The 24,149-nt window shown below is 40.6% G+C and overlaps 1 protein-coding gene and 2 long non-coding RNA genes across 5 annotated transcripts; all 3 read right to left on the bottom strand.

Annotated features, from left to right (window-relative positions):
• Nucleotides 1–5,031: 5,031 nt before the first annotated feature.
• On the bottom strand, nt 5,032–7,458 carry LOC106098602 (uncharacterized). 3 transcript variants are annotated; one of them, XM_019353069.2, is made up of 6 exons: nt 7,237–7,458; nt 6,744–6,773; nt 6,101–6,187; nt 5,621–5,761; nt 5,343–5,482; nt 5,032–5,252 (listed from the first exon to the last, which is right to left on the bottom strand). In XM_019353069.2, exons 3-6 carry the CDS (start codon nt 6,180–6,182, stop codon nt 5,112–5,114), a joined length of 504 nt encoding a protein of 167 aa, XP_019208614.1. In that variant the 5' UTR covers nt 6,183–6,187; nt 6,744–6,773; nt 7,237–7,458; the 3' UTR covers nt 5,032–5,111. The 3 variants fall into 3 exon arrangements, with proteins under 3 accessions (XP_019208614.1, XP_019208607.1, XP_019208611.1); XM_019353062.2 differs by lacking the exon at nt 6,744–6,773; XM_019353066.2 differs by lacking the exon at nt 6,744–6,773 and having other exon boundaries at nt 5,343–5,461.
• Nucleotides 7,459–16,120: 8,662 nt separating this feature from the next.
• Nucleotides 16,121–17,927, bottom strand: LOC109197641 (uncharacterized). Its single transcript, XR_002058743.2, has 3 exons — nt 17,870–17,927; nt 17,623–17,721; nt 16,121–16,235 (listed from the first exon to the last, which is right to left on the bottom strand). It is a non-coding gene; the product is annotated as an uncharacterized LOC109197641 (long non-coding RNA).
• Nucleotides 17,928–18,361: 434 nt separating this feature from the next.
• On the bottom strand, nt 18,362–18,729 carry LOC112846076 (uncharacterized). Its single transcript, XR_003218893.1, has 2 exons — nt 18,485–18,729; nt 18,362–18,405 (listed from the first exon to the last, which is right to left on the bottom strand). It is a non-coding gene; the product is annotated as an uncharacterized LOC112846076 (long non-coding RNA).
• Between the last annotated feature and the right edge of the window lie 5,420 nt (nt 18,730–24,149).

Here is a 24,149-nt window from a genome sequence, read left to right as displayed (position 1 = left end):
TGGTTGTCTTGACACCAGTGGGTCAGGGCGCTGACCTCCTCTCTGTAGGCCGTCTCATCACCGTTGGTGATAAGACCCACCACTGTAGTGTCGTCCGCAAACTTCACAATGATGTTGGAGTTGTTAGTGGCTGTGCAGTCGTAGGTATAGAGTGAGTACAGGAGAGGGCTCAGTACACACCCCTGTGGAGCACCAGTGTTCAGTGTGATGGGGGATGAGGTGATGCTGCCCAGTCTGACCACTTGGCGTCTGTCAGACAGGAAGTTAAGGATCCAGCTGCAGAGGGAGCTGCTCAGTCCTAGATCCTGCAGTTTCCTGTCCAGCTTCGAGGGAACGATGGTGTTGAATGCTGAGCTGTAATCTACAAACAGCATTCTCACATCTTTCTCATCACATAAGAAGAAAGAAGAAAACAAAAATATTCAAGAACTGGAAAAAAACATCAAATCCTTAGAAAAAGCCTATGTATTACACCAAGATCAAGAAATATTAAACAAAATACGCAAAACAAAACTAGAATTAAATGAAATTATTAATAAAAAGACTAAATTCTTAGTACAAAGACTTCGCCTGCAAAATTATGAACACGGTAACAAATCCGGACAATTTCTTGCTAACCAGTTAAAAATCAATAAAGAAAAAACAACTATATGTGCTGTTAAAGATTTATCTGGGAATACAATATATGATCTTAAAAAAATAAAAAAATTTTTTAGGGATTTCTATGAAACTTTATATACACCACAAATAAACCCATCTAAAAACGAAATTGATCTGTTTCTGGACAACATAACTCTTCCAAAATTATTAGACACCCAAGCAATGGCACTGGATTTGCCACTGACGCCAGGTGAACTCCAGGAAGCCCTGATAAGTATGCCCAATAATAAGGCTCCAGGTCAAGACGGCTTTCCTGCAGAATTCTACAAAGAATTCTGGACGATTCTGGCACCAGTTTTCTACAGAATGTTGCAGGAAATCAAAGAAAATGGTAGACTACCACCAAATATGAACTCTGCAAATATCAGTCTCTTACTGAAACCAGGCAAAGACCCTGTATATCCCTCAAGCTATCGTCCAATATCCCTTATTAATGTAGACCTTAAAATAATCTGCAAAGCTCTCTCAAAGAGATTAGAGAAAATAACCCCCCTTTTAATTCATCCTGACCAAACTGGTTTCATAAAAGGTAGGCACTCATCAACAAATACACGTAGATTACTTAATTTAACAGACTACTCATGCAGTAAAAACATTGAAACCATAATATTGTCTCTTGATGCAGAAAAAGCGTTTGACAGAGTTAACTGGAAATTTCTATTTGCAACTTTACACAAATTTGGTTTTGGAACCTCTTTCATAAACTGGTTAAAAATATTATATAATTCCCCAACAGCTTGTGTCAGAACAAATGACCAGACATCCTCCAGCTTCTGTCTCCTGAGGGGCACCAGGCAGGGATGCCCACTCTCCCCTTCACTGTTTGCAATTTTTATTGAGCCACTAGCAGCAGCAATTAGACAGAATTCAGTAATTAATGGCATAAAATGCAAGAATGTAGAACATAAAATCAGCCTTTATGCGGATGATGTGTTACTTTTTCTCCAAAACTCACAAACCAATATCTCTGGGGTGATTGAATTGATAAATTCTTTTTCAAGAGTCTCAGATTATTCAATCAACTGGTCAAAATCTACAGTTCTTCCGATTAATTGCTCCTTCCATAATTCTTCTCCTACACCACTGCAATCTGGAAATATAAAATATTTAGGTATTAATGTCTCTCCTAAGCTTTCAGAATTAACTAAATTAAACCACATCCCGCTTTTAAAGACAGTAGAAGGCGATCTGGCTAGATGGAAATCTTTACCCATATCACTCATGGGAAGGGTTGCCGCTATAAAAATGATGGTCTTGCCAAAAATAAACTATTTGTTTTCAATGATCCCAAATAAGCCATCACAAGATTGGTTCAGATCTCTAGACTCATGTATTTCTAAATTCCTTTGGAAAGACAAACCCCCACGTATCAGCTTAAAAACATTACAAAGGATCAAGGATAAAGGAGGATTAGATCTGCCTAACTTTAATCACTATTTTTTAGCCAACAGGCTTCAGTTCATCTCTAGATGGTTTAAACACAGCTTCTTAGATGAGCCCTGGCTAGATGTAGAACAGGCACTATGTAATAATCTACACAGTAAAATTCGAAGAGTTAAAATAACACTTAAAGAGTTAAATTTAACACTGGTCCCGAGTCTATTTGGTCCCATTCGGAATTGGTGTTAAATCAACTCTTTCTATAGTGTTAAAATTTTAGAGTAAAATTAACTCTAAATAGAGTAAAAATTTAACACTGAGTAACACCGCAGAGTGTTAAATGAACCTAACACTACTAGTAGTGTCATATTATTTACTCTACCATAGTGATAAGTTAACTCTATTTGAGTAAAATTCCACTGATTTTTAACACTGAATTGATATATCTGAAATTAACACTGGGAGTTTAAATAACTCTGATGAGAGTTGATGTTACTCTATACTGTGTTATTCATACACTAATCTCTAGTGAAAAATTAGCTCTCACAGAGTAAAATTTTAAATTAATTTTACACCACGTAGTGTTACTAAAACTCTTCCTGTAGTGTTACCTTTACACTCAATTTACTGTTTTGCAGCATGAAAACCTGGTTTCTAATAATGCTTTTAAATATAAAACAAGTAAGCAAAAACCACAACTAGATAATACATTTAACAGCTTTATTTTGATGTCAGGCTCAAAATATTAAAACATCTCATGTAGTGTACATAAAACACTACACACAAAAACACACTCATAAAACACTTTAAAACAATGAATTTAGTTCGGCATAAAATGACAATATGGAACCACATACAGGGAGGAATCAGAAGTGCCATACTTCATTTGAAGATCAAATGGTTTGAAGTAACACAGCTCTTTTATGTTCAACACCTTCAGCACCATATTGGGATGCATTCTGACCTTAAATGCATGATAATGGTCATCAAAACACAGGGTTTCCATCAGCTTTCCACAGAGCAATACAATGTCATCTTTCACAACAATACTTTTGATCTTATAAAACACTAGACACTACCTCTGTACAGATGATGAAGTCAGGGCGGTACTCTGTACCATGATGTTTTATCCACTTAGCTGAAAAAACACTGGTAGACAACATAGCTCCAAATTTTAAAGCAATTTCTGGACCTTCTTTCAGCTCTCCAAGTGTCACCATCTTTCCTGGTCCTAAAGCTAATCTTTCAAGGCTAAAAGACTCCCAATACATGGCCATACAACTTTGGTGTTTCTTGGCTAATGTCATTGTAATGTTTTTAAAGCTTTTTAATTGCTTCTTAAAGAAGTTATGTTTGGCTTCGTAACGCATGCACCACATGTGCAGAATTGGGCCAATATTTCGTATACTGCGAGGGTAATGTATCATGAAGTGATGCTTTGGTAAGAGACTGAGTGTAGGAAATAACTGCTTAAAGAGCTGATGATGATCAATAATTAAATGTTTGAGGTAGATGGTCATACCTTCTGACAGCACTGGTGAAAACACAATATTGACAATTTGTAGAAGCAGAAGTAGAAGATGCCAGTAGCTATCACCCACCTGTACTAAATCGCCAAACATCAAAGGTACATTACGCAATAAGCACCAAGATTGAATTGCATTTAGTCCTAAATCATTACTGCCATCAAACAACTTTACCCTTGGTGGGCGATTTCGCTGCTGATTGAAGCCATAATCAAAGGCATGTATTCTACCAGCAAGTTGTTCAGCACTTAGGAAGTTCTCCTGAATGTACTGCAGCACAAGTTTCACCTCTAACTGAGCAACTCCCTCCAAAATGTCATGCATGATATCTACAGAAAAATTGTTGGCTGTGTTGAAATATTTAAGTGAATTCAAGAGACAAGTGCGTTTCACACCACATACATGAGGTAGCGTAGGATCTCTTTGTACACTTTCACAGTGCTGCTTATGCATATCAAGAGTTCTTAGTACAACACCAGAATCATCTTCACAGAACACACTTTGAAAACAATCCTTCTCAAGCAGACAAAAACGACAACAATATCGAGCTGCAAATGACTCCACGAACCCAAACAGACTATGCAAGCCAAGATTGTCCCCAGTGACCTGGATTACAGTGCCATGAACCAAGTGTTTAAACATGGGAAGTTTCAGTCCCTCTGTCTCAAGAACTTTCAGATCATTGACAAGTGGCTCAAGGATTGAATTAAAGCCATAACGCTTTGAGTCTTGTGCATGAAAAAGAGCGCACAAATGAATATTGACCAACAATGAATTAAAGATTGGAGGAAAATTCCTTAGTGTAAAGTATATTGCACCTAATTTATGTATACCCTTTTTAGAGCCCGGAGGATTTGCAGTTTCAAAGTCATCATAAAACAGTTGAATTTGTAAGGCATCTTTTTCTGCAGAAAATAGGGGACATCTTTTAACATAGGCAGCATCGATTAAGTCTGCATACACACCTTCTCTGGACATATTCCTCGACTTGAACATGTCGACAACATGGTGGTTTTGAAAGATAGTTTTCAGTGTTTCCAAAATAGGAACATATGCAAACCTATCAGTTACAATGACTTGATCAAAAGTCCCTGTGATCTTGTTTCTTCTACTGTCAAATCTTGTGCCAAGCACCATTTCAACAGGTTCAACAGTTGCCCATTTTTGTTTAAAGTGCCTATTTCGTTTAGCTTCTGAATTTAACAGTGTGAATGGGTTTTCAAAGTTTTCGAATGACTGCTCTAATTTCTTTTTACTTGTAGTGTCCTGTGAAGGTAAGCTCTGTAAAGCTGCATCTTTAGCCTGAGTATGAATCTCAAAAAACACTTCCTCCATTGAGGAGACAAAACTATTCACAGTAGATTGGCTTAATCCAGCTGCCCTGAGCTGTGCAACAGTAGAGGCACACATATCCAAAGTGCTCTTATTTGAACTTTTCAACATTTCAGATGTTGTGGGTGGAAAGAACCAGTCAGCTTCCCTGAAATTAATACAGATTTAAAATAATTTGAAAATGATAGTAAAAATCACAGGGCCAGAAATAAATTACCCATTTTTTTCTGTCATGTCAGCTACCAGTATGTTGACCATTTTTCTTCTGGTTTCATCAACCAGGGACTTGGTCCGATTGTATTCATTTATTATACGTTCTCCACCAGGTTTGCTGGTGAGAATCGATTCCACCAACTGGAAAACACAACCACTACAGTTCAGAACACTTAAACTACAAACAAAAATGACACTATTAGAAGAATGTGGAAATCTGTTAACTCTTACTTGCTTAGCTTCTGCATCCAGCTTCTGACGTTTCCTCAAAGGGCTGTCTGAAAGGATGACCGTATCCTGTGAATCTGATGAATGTGGCGATGATAACTGGAACCGCTCAGGAGACACTTCTGCAACAGACGTTTCCAGACCTCAAAAATAGGAGCAGAACAAATCAGTTTGCATGGTCCCTCCATAGACTCATTTTATACACTCTTTGATTAAACAATGTAATAATGACACACACAAAAAAAAAGACATCCAATGAAACACACATCACTCAAACAAACCTGTTTCATATTTGATGGTTAGTACCCTGGTTGAGGGATCTGTTATTATATCCTCAAATACATCCTCATCCAACTCAGTCCCTGAACTATCAAAAACTTTCACTCCTTCTGTTACGGCTGGCACACCAAACTTTGCAAATGCTGAAAACAAGCACACAACTTTGTGTAAACAAAAAGATTACATGACATCTAATGTTTTGTAGCTTAAAATGAAGATCATTTCAAGACACTATTTCAAAAGTGAGTCAGATAAATAAAAGCTAAATTATTAAGTGCCACTAACATGCTTGATAAGTGGTAGATTAAAATGGGTGACACTTACATTATGCAGTTTTCCCCCCACTAAATAGACATAACTAAGATGCTTCCAAAACACAGATCATTTTCAATTAATCATAAAATGCAGTTTGAAGAGATTAAATAACAAAAAGAACTCAAAGCCCCTTGTATATCTTTTACAATACAATGTTGGTTTCTTACCAGCAATCAAAAACTCCTTAAGGCTTGGCACAGATACTCTAACAAATTTCTGCACACCTCCAAGTTTTGCTTTAAGCAGCATGCTTCCTGTAGACAGTAATTTCTTATAGTCAGTGATCTTCATTGAACTACAGTAAACAGAAAATGTGAATATTAAAACAGTCCCATAAATATCAGCAAAACGGCCTTGCAATATTATTTCTTACACTGTATGTTACTTTTATGTCAGTGTAACAAGGTGTTTCGGCTCTTTGGCGGTAGTTTTTAGCCCTATACTAAATGAGTATTTCATCTACAAGATATATAATCCTCAATACAAAACTAATATAATTCCTACTACTTTTTACCATTTGTCTGATCTAACTTAGCACTAGGGAGTCAGTATTTTGTTCATCTTTAGTTTAACATACTGAACAGTCTGGTAACCAAAATGGAAAAATGAGCGGGGTAACTTTTGTCAATACCATCAACTCACAATAAATACAAACGCTGTCATCTTAAGTTCAAACTACTAAAAAAAAAAAAGCATTAAAAACTGAATCCTGGACATTTTGGATACTTTATCAAGCTTATAACACCTGCTGGTTGTAATCTTGTAACTGTAAAATCGCTGAAGACAGCCGAGTAATAATAAGACAATAACCTTACTGAAAACGACCTCTATATCTGGTACCTAGGTATCAAAAAAAGAAAAAAAAGAAAGATGTAACATTTAGTGTAAACTTTTAATTAGTTAATGCTTGGGTTACCTAATTTAAAATTTAATGATAACTAGCGAATTGCCGCGCACTGAGGTTAGCCAAAATGCTAGTTAGCTAGCTAATGTTAATATGTAGATCCCAACACATGGAAGGTTTAATTTAATGGAATTTCGAACATGCTAGAATACAACACAATCACCACTACACACTGAAATAAATTTTGATAACAAGCCTTACAGTCCAACACTGATATCAGTCAACTTTTTTAGCTAATTAACAACCTTACATTAGCATACAGACAGTGTCACATTTGCTTCTGGTACAAAATGAAATATATAATAAACATGGACAAAAGGAATGTAACCTTATTTTAACGTGCTACCTGTGCTTAAAATGTCGAATTGTTGGTTTAATAAGTAAATATGAGCAACTTACCCTGCAACTGATGTGAAGAAAATGGCGTCCTGAAAAATCCTCTTGGTTTGAAAACGAGTCTGTGGTGGGAGGAGCTTTCTAGAGTAACGTTGACACTGCCTCTTTTAACTCCACGAATCATCACCCACACTGGGGGGCGTTTTGCTCCAGCTATTGTTATAATGACTCTATTAGAGTAAATACACTTTAACACTGCTGATTTAACACTGGGAAATTTACTGTGTAGAAATTTCAGACCTACTATTTATCAGCTCAAACATCAAAAGACATGAATGCTTTAAAAGCATCAACATCAGCTCTTCTCTGACAGCATGGTGGGAGTTTCTAAAAATAACAGCGTCTTCATTAATCCCATGCAGACGTACACCTATCTGGAATAACCCTGACATATTACAAAACAATAATATGATTAATTTTCCAGACTGGAGTTGTAAAGGAATTAAATACTTAGAACATATATTATATGGAACGCCAGGACTGCCATAATGAATTACTTAAATACACCATTAAATAATTAATTAAATGTGGCAATAATTAATTAAAATGGGAATTAATTAATTAAATAAATAGTTATGACACATGTAATTAATTATTGACACATGTAATTAATTATTTATGTATTTCATATTTTAATTAATTATTGACACATTTAATTAATTAATTATTGACACATTTAATTAATTATTTATGTATTTCACATTTTAATTAATTATTGACACATTTAATTAATTATTTCATGATATATTTATTTATTTCATTTTGGCAGTCCTGGCGCCTGGCTCTCATCATGAATTAATTTTATCTGTCAGACTCACCCATCAAACTCACGGGGCGGGGTTAACGCTGCCCATGCAGCTTCTCTAACATTTGATTGGTTGCCGTGCAATGTAAGTCAAAACAGGTCGATCGTAGATAATCGATTGCTTCTGTAGACTTGAGGCAGCCAGTTGTCCCAGAATGCATTTCAAATCACAGGCAGCAATGGTGGTGGTGTAGTTTTAAAATACCCCGTTTTTCTGTCACCAACTACACTTTTAACAGTGTTTTAGCCGCGAATGTCGCGCTGTAATCTTCACATGTCTGGTCAGGTTGTCAACATAGAACATGTTTGCAAAAGTGCTCAGATGTTTTCAGAGATTTCAGTAGCTCTGCTAACAGTCAGCATGCAGAGTGCACCGAGGGGGTTACGTCAACCGGTTTGTTTACATATTCCACTCTCCGTGTTCCACATGTTGCATTCGCAGATTCGCATTTTCACCGAACGATCGTCTCTTTCCGCCTGGTCTTGTGTCTCTGTGCTTCTGTAACATAAAGAACGAGCTTACATGTTTCTCAGGACACCAGCGATCAGCTCAGCAGGCCCTCAGTTTACCTGCATGCGTCCTCCTCACCTGTCAGCTGTTTAACACCTGCTGCTAATTCAAGAAACACGCCCACGTTACCTGGTGATAGTCACAGTTTAACTGGGCAGCCGGTGCTTGATATAACGCAATGTCAGTGCATTTTTCTGCACAACATAAGTAAATATAGTATTTTTCCCGAGCGCAGAGCTGCTGGAGCTTGTTTCCTTACAGAGGACTTTATAGGCGAAGCCACTTTATCGGCAGCTGATGTCCAATCACCTGCACACAGCTTTGAAACCTCACCTGAGTTTTAGCTCTCAGTGGTTAAACGCTGGACTTAATTCACTCAGGTTTTGTCTGTCGGGTCACGTTTACTTCGCTGTTTTATTTACAACTGAGCAAATCGGTTTGGCTCAAATTAAAGTTATGTTTCATAACTGCAGAGTTTTACAGACGTTTAATGTTCACTGGCACATGTGTTAGACTGAACTATTCGCTTTTCTTTATCTGGTGTGTTTCGGATTTAACAGTGAATTTTGAGATTAAACTGACTTTTAAAATGTTTTTATACAAAGAGGAAAGAGAAGGCGCATTTCCACCGAGAGGAGCAGAGTTTGCAACAGCATGTTCAAGATGAAGACTGCAACCTGTACAGAAATATTATATCATCTGTTTTTAATAGTTATTTAACTGTATTCTAAGCACCAGCTATGTTAGAATTTTTAGAGTTTACTTAACTAAAAATAAATGAGCTTAACATATAATTTGTGTGATTTCTCTCTCTCTCTCTCTCTCTCTCTCTCTCTCTCTTTTTTTTTTTTTGTTTGCTTTTTCGGTCATGTTATGTTTAACTGTAAAAGGTTTGTTACAAACTATGAAACACATCGTGCAGACTTCTGGATGTTAGAAGAAAACTAATACTGCTCATGAATGAGACTAAAGGCAGGAAGGTGTCCTTTAAAACTAAACATGTTAATAGGACCTCCCTATTTATATCGTAGTTTATGATATAGCACGTGTATTTCAGTAATAGCCTACTGATTTCAGCAGCTCACATGGGCGTTATCTGTGATACTCCTTAACTATAATTTATCCAAGTTAACGTCAGTTAACCATTCAGACAGTTCTTTTGCAATGAAAAACATAAACACCCATGCTGCGTAATGTTTACATTATAGCTGCTTATGCAGTAACCATGGTAACCACGGACTCTGAGCGGCTGGATCGACGGAGGTCAGACAACAATTTTACATGTATGATCTTAAAACAGGACACAGCCAATATCCGTGCTGGCCTCATATCAAATGTGACCGCAGACTGAGTCTATGTTTGATGTTTGCTTTATATCTAATCTTCCTCTCAAACATTTAAACAGCAGCGAGTCTGCAGCTGAGGGAATACAAACTCAAATTGTCGGAACAGGTTCGATCGTGGATTCATTTGGTAATTTATTAAATGTATAACTGTTAGTCTAATCTGCTGCTGAGTCTCTTACACTGATGAAAATGCAGATAACACAGATCACGAACACCTGTTCAACCAATCACTTTCATTCCACTTTGATCTGCGACAAACTGACGGTTCATCTCTGTTACAGTGTTGCGTTAGACTGCTATAATTTTGTGTTCTTTATGCTGTAGATTTTCACGTCTCTGGAATAGTTGGCAGCATTAAGGATGCTTTTCTGTAAAATCATATTGATATGACCCGTGACATATTCGTAGATGACAGTTAGATAGTCAGCTGTGAAACTCTGGGTTAACTCAGAGAGCTGAAGATATCGTGGATATGCTGACCTCGCTCCGTGGTGTACAGGGCCGTTTACCCTCATGATTAATATTCACAATAAAAATATTAGCCGAACATCATGAAGTCTGTATGTGTTTCATAGTGTAGAACAACCTTTGTACAGTTAAAGCCAGCAGTTACTACATGACGGAAACACCAACGTTTTCTCTTTTATGCGTTTATACGCAGGTCACGCTGATTACTGAACAGAAACCCAAAGATCAGCTGTTAATCGAATTTATTTGCTCTCTCTCCTCCTTAAACATGTTTTTAATGTTAGTTATAATTCAGAATTGGCGACTGAAACACGTAGGACACATACGAACATCAGGAAATAACACCCCGATAAATATAACCTCAGTAAAATAAGTCAGTGTCAGCGGGGGTTATTACAGCTGTGTACCGGGGCCTGCGCTTTGTCGGCGGTAACAACAGCTCGATTGCTTGCGAGTCGAGCGGGTCTATCCCACGCTTTGCCGTGAGACTGGGCAGACATCTCCGAAATCATCGAAGCACTTTTGCAAAGAGGCTGTATCTTGACAAACCGATCAGACATATGAAGATTAAACCACTACATTCTCGGCTAAAAAAATATTAAAACGGTATTTGGTGACACACAAACAGGGTTTTTCAAAGTTCAGTTCTGCCGGTTGTTGTGGGCTAAAAACAATGGCCACCAGGCCAAAGCAATGGTTTTGAGTCGATCAGCGTTAACCCCGCCCCGTGAGTTTGATGGGTGAGTCTGACAGATAAAATTAATTCATGATGAGAGCCAGGCGCCAGGACTGCCAAAATGAAATAAATAAATATATCATGAAATAATTAATTAAATGTGTCAATAATTAATTAAAATGTGAAATACATAAATAATTAATTAAATGTGTCAATAATTAATTAATTAAATGTGTCAATAATTAATTAAAATGTGAAATACATAAATAATTAATTAAATGTGTCAATAATTAATTAATTACATGTGTCATAACTATGTATTTAATTAATTAATTCCCATTTTAATTAATTATTGCCACATTTAATTAATTATTTAATGGTGTATTTAAGTAATTCATTATGGCAGTCCTGGCGTTCCATATTACAGCCCTATGCATTGCCAAGAAAACGGTCCTCCTTAACTGGAAAAATAAAAATAATCTTAATTCTAATCAATATAAAAACCATCTAATAGATCACATTAGTCTTGATACAGCCTCTGCCACCACATTTGATCAATCCCTTTGGGCTCCTTTGATCGGCTTCATCACCTAGTGGGGGCGGGGGGTCATAGTTTGGTCCTGCCTTCGCTATTGTGGTTGATGTGGAGGTTGGGATGGGCTTAGGGCGCCAGGAGAACCCCTAGAGACGTTATCCCTGAAGGGCTCAACCCGGGGGGTTGTGGTCATAACCTGGTTAGTGGCTCTGGTCGCTCTTAGAGGGTGTTCTCCTCGTGGCTGCGTGCAGCGGGGCTGGGGGATGGTCTGTACTGGCGGACGTAGGTTACTGGCCTGGTGGCCTGGCTGCCCCTGAGTGGATCCGGGGCAGGCGGGGGGCTTGGGGTTCGGGGGTGCTTCGTCTCCGTGATGGGGCTCTGGCTGGGCCTTGGGGGCTTCGGTCCTCGTCGGTGTGTCGCCGAGGTTGTGGGCGGGTGGGTGCACGGGGGCTCAGCCCTGGCGCAGGGGGCCTCTGGTGCATCGGCCTAACTGGGGGGCTCTTCAACTGGCAGGGAGGTTGTTCCATCCTTGCAGAAGTCCACTCTGCAGGTGGGGGAGAGACACAGGAGAGGTGGAGAATAAACCTAACCTGGGTGTCTGTTGTCTTGTGTAGTCTGGAGATGATTGAATGTTGGGGTGGGTATAGTTTCCTCTGCGGTGGGGTGGGGTGGGCTTCCCCAGGTCCTGTGGGGCTTAGCGGTGCTGCTGCCATAGACCCCGGTCTGGATGGGCCTGGGCTCCCTTGCCTTGGTGGGTACCAGAGGACGGGGGTGCCTACTGGGGTCAGCGGGGGAGCTGGCCCTAAGGAGGGGCATCTTGCCCCTCCCTTCTTTTCCTCCCCATCCCCGGCTGCCTCCCTCTTCCCGCTCCGCCACACCCACCCACACAGGTAGGGCCTTGGGGTGCGGGTGTGTCACCAGGGTGCAGGGGAGGCATTCCCCCCCCCTGTCCCCTTCTGGCCACCTGTGCCTCAATTTTATTTCACAACTTAGACATCCACATTATTCACACTCTCATAACACACACACACACACACATACATATACATATATATATAAATATATATATATATATATATATATATATATATATATATATATATATATATATATATATGTAGGGCCTTGAGGGTGACCACGTTAACGGCATCCAGAGGACGGTCTGTGTATTCAACCCTACCTCGGCGCCGGTGCCCACCTCTCGATTTTAAATCCATGTAGACATTGAGGGTTCTCGGGAGGGGCCGTGCTAACACCTGCTGTTCTCTGGCAGCAGCACCATGACCTCCCTTGTTTTAAATGCACTTTAGAACAACACGCAGCAACACTACACATGAGCGGGAGGAGGGAGGTATGGGGTCTTCACACACCCCCGTTCTCTACTAGCCATCGGGGCGGGGGGCTGGGAGGAGGTGTTGGCTGTCCGATTGGCCTCCCTGCTGCTGCGGAGCCTGGGGCGGTCTGCTTGCCTCCACCCCGGGGGAAAGGGTCACATCTCTTGGGTCTGGGTGCTGTTTCCCCCTCTGGGGGCGAGGGTACCTGGACCCGGGGTATAGAGTATGTTTGGGGAGTATGATTGTGTGTACATGTCTATGTATGTCTGTCCCTACGTTGGGTGAGTGCTGAGTGTTTGTATATGTGTGCATGAGGGTGGGAAAGCATGTTTATGTCTGTGTGTGCCTGTTTGTCTGTGTCTATATGTCAGGTCGGGTCTTAGACTCCACCTCCCTGGGTACTCCCAGGCCCTCCAAGTGTGGAGGCCTATCTCCCCTCACCACACTCCCTGCTGGTAACTGATGCCCTCAGGGGTTGGCGGGGCCTGGTGCCTGTCGCTCGGTCAGGCCTCTTCCGGGGCAAAGGGGGCCCTCGTGCCTCCGGCCTCGGGGCCTGCAACTCGGTTCACTCTGGCACAGCTGGCTGCCGGCAGAGCCGGCGGGCACGCCGGTGCAGCCCCCTCTGGCTTCTGCTCCGTGGCTACTGGGTGACCCCTCGTCTGGGGATCTCCTCAGCCCTTCCCAGGAAGGTGGCACGGATGCCCCTCCGGTGGTACTCCTTGGGCTCTCGCACTCTGGGGCCTCTGGATGTCTGGAGCCTGGATCTCCTCCATGCCTACTTCATGCCCTGGGGGACGGGGCTATGGGCCTCCACACCCTCTAGCAGACCGTTACATGGGGAAACCTTTTGTATACAAGCGCGTTGATCCACACAGGTGTGCACACGGGTGTTCACTGTTCGTAGACATAAACTACACCTTTCTTAGCTGCTACTTCAAAGCACATTGTGCGCTGTCTGTCCTGCGTGTTGCACAACAACTTTCAATATTTAGTATTTACTGCCGTTCACACTTAGTTAGATTAACGTGATGGTGTTGTGTTTAGTATGTTGCTTTGTTTTTGTTTGGTTTCTTTTTTTTGCTTGTCTTCTCTTCTTTTTCTCTCAACAGGTGATCCAGTAGACTTTTTTTTTTTTTTCCTTTGTCTTTGTAAGTGCCCTTTCTCACTGTCCCTTTTCCCTTCTGTTTTTCTTTTCCTTCCTCTCTTTCTTTCTCCCTTTCCTATCCCCCAGTCATGTCTGTCCCATCTGTAACAACTGAAAATAAAATAAATAATAACAACAAAGTTTGATCAAATGGACCAATACGGCAATGCCATGATGATCCATTTGGCAGAATAAATCCATTTGGTATCCTTGTTGGTCTTCAGACAACAATTCTGACGGCTAAAGAACCAAATGGGACAGGCAAAAAAAAAAAAAACATCACAAAGGTCTTTAGATTCCACACACAGGAGATCGCGTCAATCTGATGAAATCCCTTGGAGGAGTTCGTCAAAGAACGGTGCCTTAAAAGAGGTGAAAATGTCGCCAAAATTACACATTAATTTTAAAATGGCTGACTTCCTGATGGATTTTGGATATTGCTCCAAGAGACTTTTTTGTACATGTTGATATCTCCTATAAGCTTCCAAGGTTTCAGACTCATAGATAAAACAAAGAGCAGGGGCTGATGATTTGAAATTTTGTAGGGGGCGCTGTGGAGCCATTTTGCACTATTCATCACATTGAAGCTGTGGGCCACATTTCAGAACTTTTTAAACTTCCCAAACCCCTCAAAAGCCACTTCATCTTTCATGGTGAACCGCGTTGCCACCAGGGTGCGCCGTTCAGTTTAAAGTCATAATTTTCTCACTGAAGCATCAAGAGGGACTGATGTTAATATTCACCACTTTTGAGGTGGCCACGATGAACCTGTGAAAATCAGTACAACAAAGTGAAAGACATGAAATTTCCTGTTCCCACTATGTGGCGTCTGCGTATTACTGACAATGGGCACATCAATCTGTTCAGGGCGGGTCTGACATCATGTCTGTAAAGTCTGGTTCTGATCAGACTGGATTTCATTGAGTTATACTAATTTGTTTCTTCATGGCGAGACATCAAAGTTCGCCATGCTGCTGGGGTCACACCCTCTTGCGAAAAGTCACAGTTTTCACTGTAACCCAAGACCAACTCCTTAAGGCTTTCCTGGAGAAATTTGAGGCTGCAGATGTCACCCATCACTATACTGTACCCCAAAGTGTAAAACATGACATTTCCTGTTCCCACTAGGTGGCGCTGTCCCCGGTGTCAAATATGGCAGTTGAAATATGTTCAGGGGTCGAGCCTTATCATGTGTGTGCTATTTGGTCCAGGTTAGACCATGTATGACAGAATGACAGGCAATAAGATTTTCATGGCGAGTCATCGAAATTCGCCGTGGCGCCACGGCCTCACCGTATTGTGAAAACTCAAAAGCTCCAAACATGAAGTTTGTATGACCAAATCCCAAGGAGGACTCGTGAAAGTACAAGGCATGGAAATGGTAAAATCAGAGCCAAAATGTGACCTTCAATCCAAAATGGCGGACTTCCTGTTGGGTTTAGGAAATTGCCGTAATAGACTTTTTTGTTCGACTCTCAACGTTAGACATGTGTACCGAATTTCAAACATGTAGGTCATACCCACACCGGGGGCTCGCGTTTTTCATTTTTCTAGGTGGCGCTACTGAGCCAATTTTCCCTGGACATGTCTGAGGACATTAAAATACATTTAAAAACTTTCACGAGACCTGGCGCGTGTGCAAAATTTCATGAGTTTTTGAGCATGTTTAGGCCCTCAAAAGGCTAATTCATTTGCTGAAATTATAATAATAATAATAATAATAATAATAAACGAAGCAGATACAATAGGGCCTTCGCACTCTCAGTGCTCGGGCCCTAATAAAAGAAGCAATAGTCATAAAATACATACAATAAGTTAAAATTTCATAAAACATCTGTGGATGTCCTCTGGTCTGAGGACAAACACACACAGTTCAAACAACATTACTTTTTCCTTCCTGACAGAGATTAACATTACTAAGCAGACTGTACTGGGAACCAGCTCAGATTTCCATCATATGTTCTAAGTCTGTTCCTGTCCTCCTGCTCAGCTCTGTGCAGCTTGAAATGGTTTATCCTTCATATGCCTGAGTTGTGAGTTTATTCATGGTGTGGTTTGGTTAGCATGATAGCTGTAAACAGGGTGAGCAGCTAGCTTGTCTCTGTCCACAGTCAAAGATAAAGAGCAGCTGTACCTGGGCCTTCTTGTTTGTCCACAACTGACGTCTTCAGCTGGTTCACGCTCTGCAGAATAAAACACGTTTAAATTACTGCAGATGATTTTTTTAATGCAGCTTCATGAAGAGATTATTTTAATAAACCACAGCATCTTTTTACACAGTTTTCTCATTTTCTCACCTCTGCTGTGAAACACAGAGTGACCACAGAGCTGCATCTTCTTCTAAACTGACACATTTAACCTCAGAGCAGAAAGCAAACATGTTCTCACAGCATGAACACTATTATTAGACAAACCAGAACACCCTGCAGTCTCATTAGCTTCAGACTGCTGTTAAACTACAATCTAATTTTTCAACATGTCAAGTCTCACTGAAAATTAACAGATTTAGAATGAGGCCTGAGGAAAATGAGTCACGTGAAAATGAAAAGCAAATGCGTAATTTTAAATAAAAGCAGTAAACAAAATTGGAATAGGTTCTTGATGTAATTAACATCCACTTTGAACTGATGGTCTGTGTTTATTGAACTGCTTTTCCAAACGATGTCTCCATGTTCCTTCCTGTGTTTAAAATAAACACCTGCAGTGTTGAAACACCTGCAGCTGAAGTGTTTTCTTTCTATCAGAAACAGGATGCTGGACGACTGCAGAGCTGTTAGCTTCAGTTAACCACAGACCACAAACACAGTCCAGCTCACAGTGAACAACACTCAGTAAGTACAGAGTTAAACACACATGTGACCAAACCAGATATTCCAAATATTGAGGATGAGTACAAAGCAACAACCTTTAACCTTCTGCTGCTCCAAGTCACTTACACAATGGATCGTCGGGACATCGCGCCAAACCAAGCTTAAGACCTTGAATAGACTGAGTATCAACCCTTCATGAGCACTATTTGCAATGTGTATATAAGATGATTATAGCCGCACCTTTAATAAAAGTTTTAGTCTAATGCCAGTGGCTTTAATAAACATTTTTATGCAATGCTATCGATGAAAGCTATGTTTAGCAGTAAAATATTTTCTTTATTCCCACACCACACTTATTTCAATGTAATGTTTTACTATTAAGATTCACATTTATACATTACTGATCAATTCAATTCAGTTTTATTTACACAGCGCCAAATCACACCAACAGTTGCCTCAAGCACTCATCCCTCACATTCTCCGTAATGTCCTGATAATCCATCTTATCAGAGACAGATCAATCTTCATGAAGATAAATCTGATTGTACCTTCATACTAAACTCAGTCTGAAATGTTTGAAGAGGAAAAGGTCAGAGAAAATGTGTTCATCATTATTCTGATGATGCACATTTTCATGTTTCACGTTTCTTGTTTCTACAATATTTCCATGCCAAGTTTCCACAAATGTTTCCACAATATAAAGGTTCAATAAAAAGCAAATCTAACCACTCAGCAGCCATGTTGAGTATCAGAATATTACCTCTGCTTGGTCTGATTGGCTGTGGATGATGTGATAGCTTCACAATGTTGTACACGACATGAGTGATGATGTCATCTTTTCCAGTTTCTTCTTGATCTGCTGAAATGATCCAAAATGAACAATAACATAAATTAAATATCTAAACAGAGATTAAATTTAACAAAGTTGTTACTGTGATCATAATGAATGTAAACTTTATTCTACTAAACAAACTCAGACATGAAAGATCGGGAAGTCTGAGTCTCACCTTCAGGTTTCCTGTGAACACATCGTCTCACCAGCAGAACCAGTAACACCAGTAGAACCACAACACAGACGGATCCAACAGATGACAACACAGAGAGAACAGCAGGAGAGAGTGATGGAGGAAGAGTGATGGAGGTAGAAGCAGGAGGAGAGGTGGATGTAGTTGGAGGTGTGGATGTAGGTGGAGGTGTGGTGGTGTGTTTGTCTAAAATAAAGCAAACACAGTCATTAAGTTGTCGTCACATTGTGAATGTTGAAAGCTGCAGAAACACAGACAGGTGAGTGTGTCACCTGTGACAGTGATCCAGCTGGATGGAGACTCTCCATGACCGCTGATGTCACACTTGTAGAGGCCTTCATCAGACCTGGAAACATGCTGGATGGTCATGTGACCTGTAGGCTGCTTCCTGATGAGGGAGCCATCTTTATAGAAAGCAGCTGGGAGGTTGGAGGGAGTGGTCTTTGTTTTACAGAGCAGAGTGACGTCATCTCCCTCCATCACAGGGAGGACAGGACTCTGCAGGATCACTGATCCACCTCAACACAGAGACAAACTACAGCATTTCATCCATTTACACACAGCTTCATCAACACTAACTCCACACACTCAGCTTACCAGTGACTGTCAGGTTAACCATGTTACTGATGGGACCCTCTCTGGACTCACACCAGTAAACTCCACTGTCCAATGGGAAAACAGTGATGTTACATGAAGAACCAGACCCTCTTCCCCACACATCTCCACACTGAGTCCTCTGTTGTTTGCTTGTGTTTCTCCTCAGAGTCCATCCAGCAGAGCTGTCGTCCTCCTCACAGCTCAGAGACACAAAGTCATATTCAAAGAACTGAGAGCTGCTGGGACTCACAGTCAGACGAGCTGTGAGGGTTACAATGAAAATTGTATGATGTATTAAACCATGAACACAATCAGGCCATATCAGTGAGCATTTCTCAGGTTTAAACTGTGACAGAAGAAGGTTACTGACCTTGGTTTGTTGTGCAGCTCAGCAGTGAGATCAGAACTAAAGAGAAATGACACTCAGGTTGATTTGAGGTGAACATAAAGAACAACTCCACACAAACAGCTGACAAACACAAACACTCGTAACTCTCTGAAATATCTGCTTATTTTCAGTTTAAAGCCAGCAAAATGTTTAAAGATATTTGGTTGAAGATCTCTTCATCCATTCTACCTGACTTGAGGCAGAGAGAGAGTGGGAGCTTATCCCAGCTGTCAGCAGGTGCGTCAGGCACAGGTCCTTAAACTGTGACCAATCTGGCAGCTTTGCAAAATGTGAAGCAGGACAAATCTTTCGACTTTGAACTGTATTTTATGTTTTCCAACTTTTCCTGCTGATAAACACGTCACCATAGACATCCATACTACTCCAAAGTATTTAAGTAACAGATAATCAATTAAATGAAAAAAACCATTCCTGGTGTTCACTGCCTACTTAAGAAAAATAAAAAAATGTTCATCAATCAACAACAATGTCTTGTAATATCAATACAGAACAGTCTGGGCAGTGAGTTACCTGCATTTCTTCTATATTTTCACTGTCAGATACAAAAACTGAGATTTGCTGTTGAAGCTGCACTAAAGATCTTATAGTAAGACATCTCAGTAATACAGTTAAAAGTCTTCACACTGACAGTGTTCAGTTACACTCGTAACTTGTGACGAATGAGTTTGCATCCCTGTCACACAGTAACTACAAGCCATAAATCCATCACAGACTAACAGTCACATCTACAGCCAGTTTAGAATCACCAGCTAACAACACGTCCTTGTACTGTGGAGGAAACTTACACAGACACAAAGGCTGTGTCCCAATTCAGGGTCTGCACGCTTGAAGTACGGATTTTAAGTGCGATTACGTCACCGCCACGCGACGACGGCTGTCCATTCAAAGTGTACTTCAAATGCATACTCCAAATGCGCCGCCGATTTCCCCAAATTTCAAGCGTGGTCCGGACGGTGCGCGCTTCGTGGTCCCATATATCCCACAATCCATAGCGCGGCGGGTGTGGATGGGTGTGGATAATTTTGCCGCAAAATACGGCAGAAGGGAGCGGCAAAGTTATGTGACATTAGTGATGTTTGTACTTTCAGCGGTAACCTTTAAAGCCTCTACTTCTATATATATATATATCCGTAGTGCTGCATTAACATCATCTAGCAGACCTTCTGAGGGTACTTCACGTAATCTTGGTAACCGGCTAGGGGGGGTCCAGGTTTCAAGCTTGGCCATGATCCTATCTTTCAGGTCAGTTCCTCTCGCACTCAACGATCCTTCTCCTATCGCACTTGGGGCTATGTACCCAATCTCGGGTGGGGGTGATGATATCTCCCCCCTGACCTGGCGTCCTGACTCCTCCTTGCCGTAGCATTTATGTTGTACCTCGTCAATCTCTAGCTGTGAGAGCAGTCCCTTCTTTCGAATGTTGGAACACTGAGCTACTAGTTGTTTCGCCGTCATTGTGGATGTTGGGTATCGAAGAATCCATAGGTCCCTCATCCTATTCATGTAACCCCTTCCGCCAGGGTTACTTGCGTAGTAGCATTCCAACAACGCCCTGTTTTCGTCTCTTGCCCACCGATGCCTTCTTGTTCCAGTAGCCCACTTGTCGTCAGGGTGCCCTGGTTCCTCAACACCTGACGCGGACCTTGTTGATCCGGGCGACGTCCGAGCCGGCATGCCTTCATATTTATCTGTCTCGCTCATGTCTGCGGTAGGCTCACTTAGCATAGGGGGTCTAGCCTTAGGACCCTTACTGGATACAGACGCCCCAGGCAGGAATCGAACTTGCGATCTTCTTCTAGTCTAACCACTACGCTATCCAGCCCACTACGCTATCCAGCGATCCTCCTCAGGACTAGATATATATATATATATATATATCTATATATATATATATACGTATGTATGTATCTATATATACATATATATATATATATATATATATATATATATATATATATATATGGGAGCTTGAGGGTCCTGCGCAGTATCTTAGCTGTTCCCAGGACTGCACTCTTCTGGACAGAGATCTCCGCTGTTGTTCCCGGGATCTGCTGGAGCCACTTGCCTAGCTTGGGAGTCACCGCACCTAGTCCTCCGATTACCACGGGGACCACTGTTACCTTCACCTCCACATCCTCTCGAGCTCTTCTCTGAGCCCTTGGTATTTCTCCAGCTTCTCGTGTTCCTTCTTCCTGATATTGCTGTCATTCGGAACCGCTACATCGATCACTACACCCGTCTTCTTCTGTTTGTCTACCACCACTATGTCCGGTTGGTTAGCCACCACCATTTTGTCCGTCTGTATCTGGAAGTCCCACACGATCTTAGCTCAGTCATTCTCCATCACCCTTGGGGGCATCTCCCATATATATCATAATAGTCTGACAATACATATAATATTGGCTGTTAGGTCTAATTGTTGAATGTTGCCATTGTGTTTCTTAAATTTGTACAGTCTTATTTCAAGAAGTAGGATCAAAGCCATTCCTTTGATCCTGAACACCTCTAACCACTCTGTGCTGGGGGAGGTTTTATTGTAGATACATCCTATCTGAAAGATCTGTTTCTTGTGTTGTAAGCTTCCTGCTTTTATGACCCTTTTGGTCATCAGGAGGTCACACAAATGCACCCCCAAAACACACACCCACACACACACACACACACACACACACACATTCCTACTTACATATAGAAGTTCACACATATACATACAATGCCTTGTCTTAGAACCATGTGGGCGTTGCTTTGCTGTGTGAACTGTCTCTCAATAAAAGGCAGCGAGAGGAGGCCATCGTCGGGGTCATTTTCGTGGTGAACACAGATGAGGCCTCCTTTGCGCAAGTAATCAATCGATCGCTGACTGTCTTCTTTTCTTTCATGATGAATAAGTCTCTAGAACTAGCGGGTTTGTGGGAACAGACCCAACATTGGCCATATTATATTTACATTACCACAGTGAGATGATTTTAGTCTCATGAACAACATTAGCTAATTGTTATTTACTAACTAATCTTGAAATGACTGTTCAGTACAGAAATGAAGCCCAACAATCAGGTTTTACAGTCCTGTGGTCTCAACTAATCAAAGTGATGTCATGACAAAAATGAATGACCAACAAAACATTTTTTCTCCTTCATTTATGTCACACAAGTCTGTATGAAACGTTTCTCGCGGTTAGTATCATGGTTGCTAGGCAACCTGAACAGCGCGATGAAGGCTAGACCGTCCCATTTCACAAGCCTCTCACTTCCGCACTTCTCGTACTTATAGTACGCACCATACGTAGTGCGCGTAGTGTGCTTACTTCAAGCGTGCAGACCCTGAATTGGGACAGAGCCTAACACTGCACCTCTGTGACACCTGTACAGTTTACATATGATAAATAAATCTTGCCATTTTCTTTGTATTATGATTTTACACAACATCAACTCTTTTCCAGAAGACTTTTCTTCTACAGGCCCCCCTCTAGCAGATCATTACATGAAGGAACCTGTTAAATACAAGCGCGCTCATGCTCACAGGTGTACACACGGGTGATCATCAATGTTCCCTCTAATTTTTCATGTGTCTGACCGAACACACAAACTCCCTGAGCGATCCCTTGGAGCACTGTGAGCAACAGCAGACGTGTGCACTGTGGTCACGCCAGCATCGAATTCATCCAAGTTACATGGTTTATTAAAATAATCAAATTACAGCATTTACATTTATGTTAGACTACTTTTAGTTAACTGCTTTAGCCCACTTACAATGAAAGTTTTTTTTTTTTTTTTTTTTTTTAAATCTTGTTCATGACCTGTGTAGTATTTTAACACTGTTGGAAGTAAAAACTTCCAATTTTGAAAACAGAACTTTCTTTTCTTTTCTTATTTTTTATAAAATAAGTCTGGGAAGTCTGGGAGAGAGTCCTGTAACTCTCTGTCTGCAAAATACAGTATATGATGACCAATGTTGGGCAATTAATTATATAGTTACTTCTTCAAAAAAGTAACTGAGTTTTGCAAACAAAGTTTTTTGCAGCAGTTTACCTAAAAATGCAGCCAAGGCATTTTTTCGATAAACATTTCAAACTATTTACAGAACAATCAGATGTTCTGCATCAAATTTGATGCCACACGAATTATTTGTGTCCAAAAAATAATTTCTGTCCACTATGAGATAAAGGAGAACAACAGCCTGATACCTGCAGGCCTGACAACAGGAGATGTATCACTGCTGTAACACCTGTAACATTCAGCAGTCGCCTCATTGTTCGGACCAAGGACGTAGATTTGGTTTTGGCATTGGTGGGGACGGATGATTCAACCACCGAACCCTGCCCTGTTTCTTTTTTCCCCCTTCTTATATTTGCTTCTTGATAAAAAAAGAAAAGGAGAAATATACTTGCCTACATATGCTGTTCTACATGCTTTTAAACCATTTAAAATTACAATTCATAGTTTTATATGTGAATTATATAATGTTAAATTACTTAACTATTTAAGACTTTAGTTTATTTCAGCCATATTCCATATAAATCATGTATCATACAAAAATAAAAATAGAGTCATGACAATAAAAGAATATGACTTTAAGGACTTAACAACATTACTTCAGTTATAGTGCACCAACATCTCTGATACATTAGCACTAAGGGAACACTGAATGACCTGCTGGTTTTTGTCCATAAAACTACTCATCTAAGATTACCACAAAGTAAAAGATCTCTCAGCAAAATTATGCAACATTTTAGGGACACTATTGCCCCGATCAAATCAGTGAGCTGGGATGTTTTATTCTAAACATGAACTACTGTTACAGCAACAGACATGGACTACTGGTGTCCCACACAACAACTCAATGTCCACTATGCGAATGAGCCAAACACATGCCTTCCCCTCTCGTTAACTGAGATCAACTGCTGGCATATTTGTTTTACATCTATACTGTCCAGTCTCTCCTGGTGGACATGACATACAGCAGCATTGTTTAATCTCATTTGAGTCATTGTTCACCTTAGCCATCTTTTTAGTCTTCTGAGAGCACTGAAGCTTCTTTCAGCCTCTGTGGTCGCAAATTTTTGAAGCCATTCTGATAACCTTCTCCCACCAACGATGTGGAGATCCAAATCCAATTAAAACCAAGACACTCAAAAGATGCTCTGTAAAAGAGTAGAATTCTTGGAACAGAGTTTAATACACTGAATCATATGAACAGCAGGAAAAATACATACAGACATTTAGCAAGAGAATTACATAGCAGAAAGTAAGCAAAGCA

Source organism: Oreochromis niloticus, linkage group LG3 (genome assembly GCF_001858045.2).
Source record: "Oreochromis niloticus isolate F11D_XX linkage group LG3, O_niloticus_UMD_NMBU, whole genome shotgun sequence".
Taxonomy (NCBI): Eukaryota; Metazoa; Chordata; class Actinopteri; order Cichliformes; family Cichlidae; genus Oreochromis; species Oreochromis niloticus.
The sequence above is the reverse complement of the archived record's forward strand: the minus strand, read 5'-3'. Positions and strand labels throughout refer to the sequence as shown.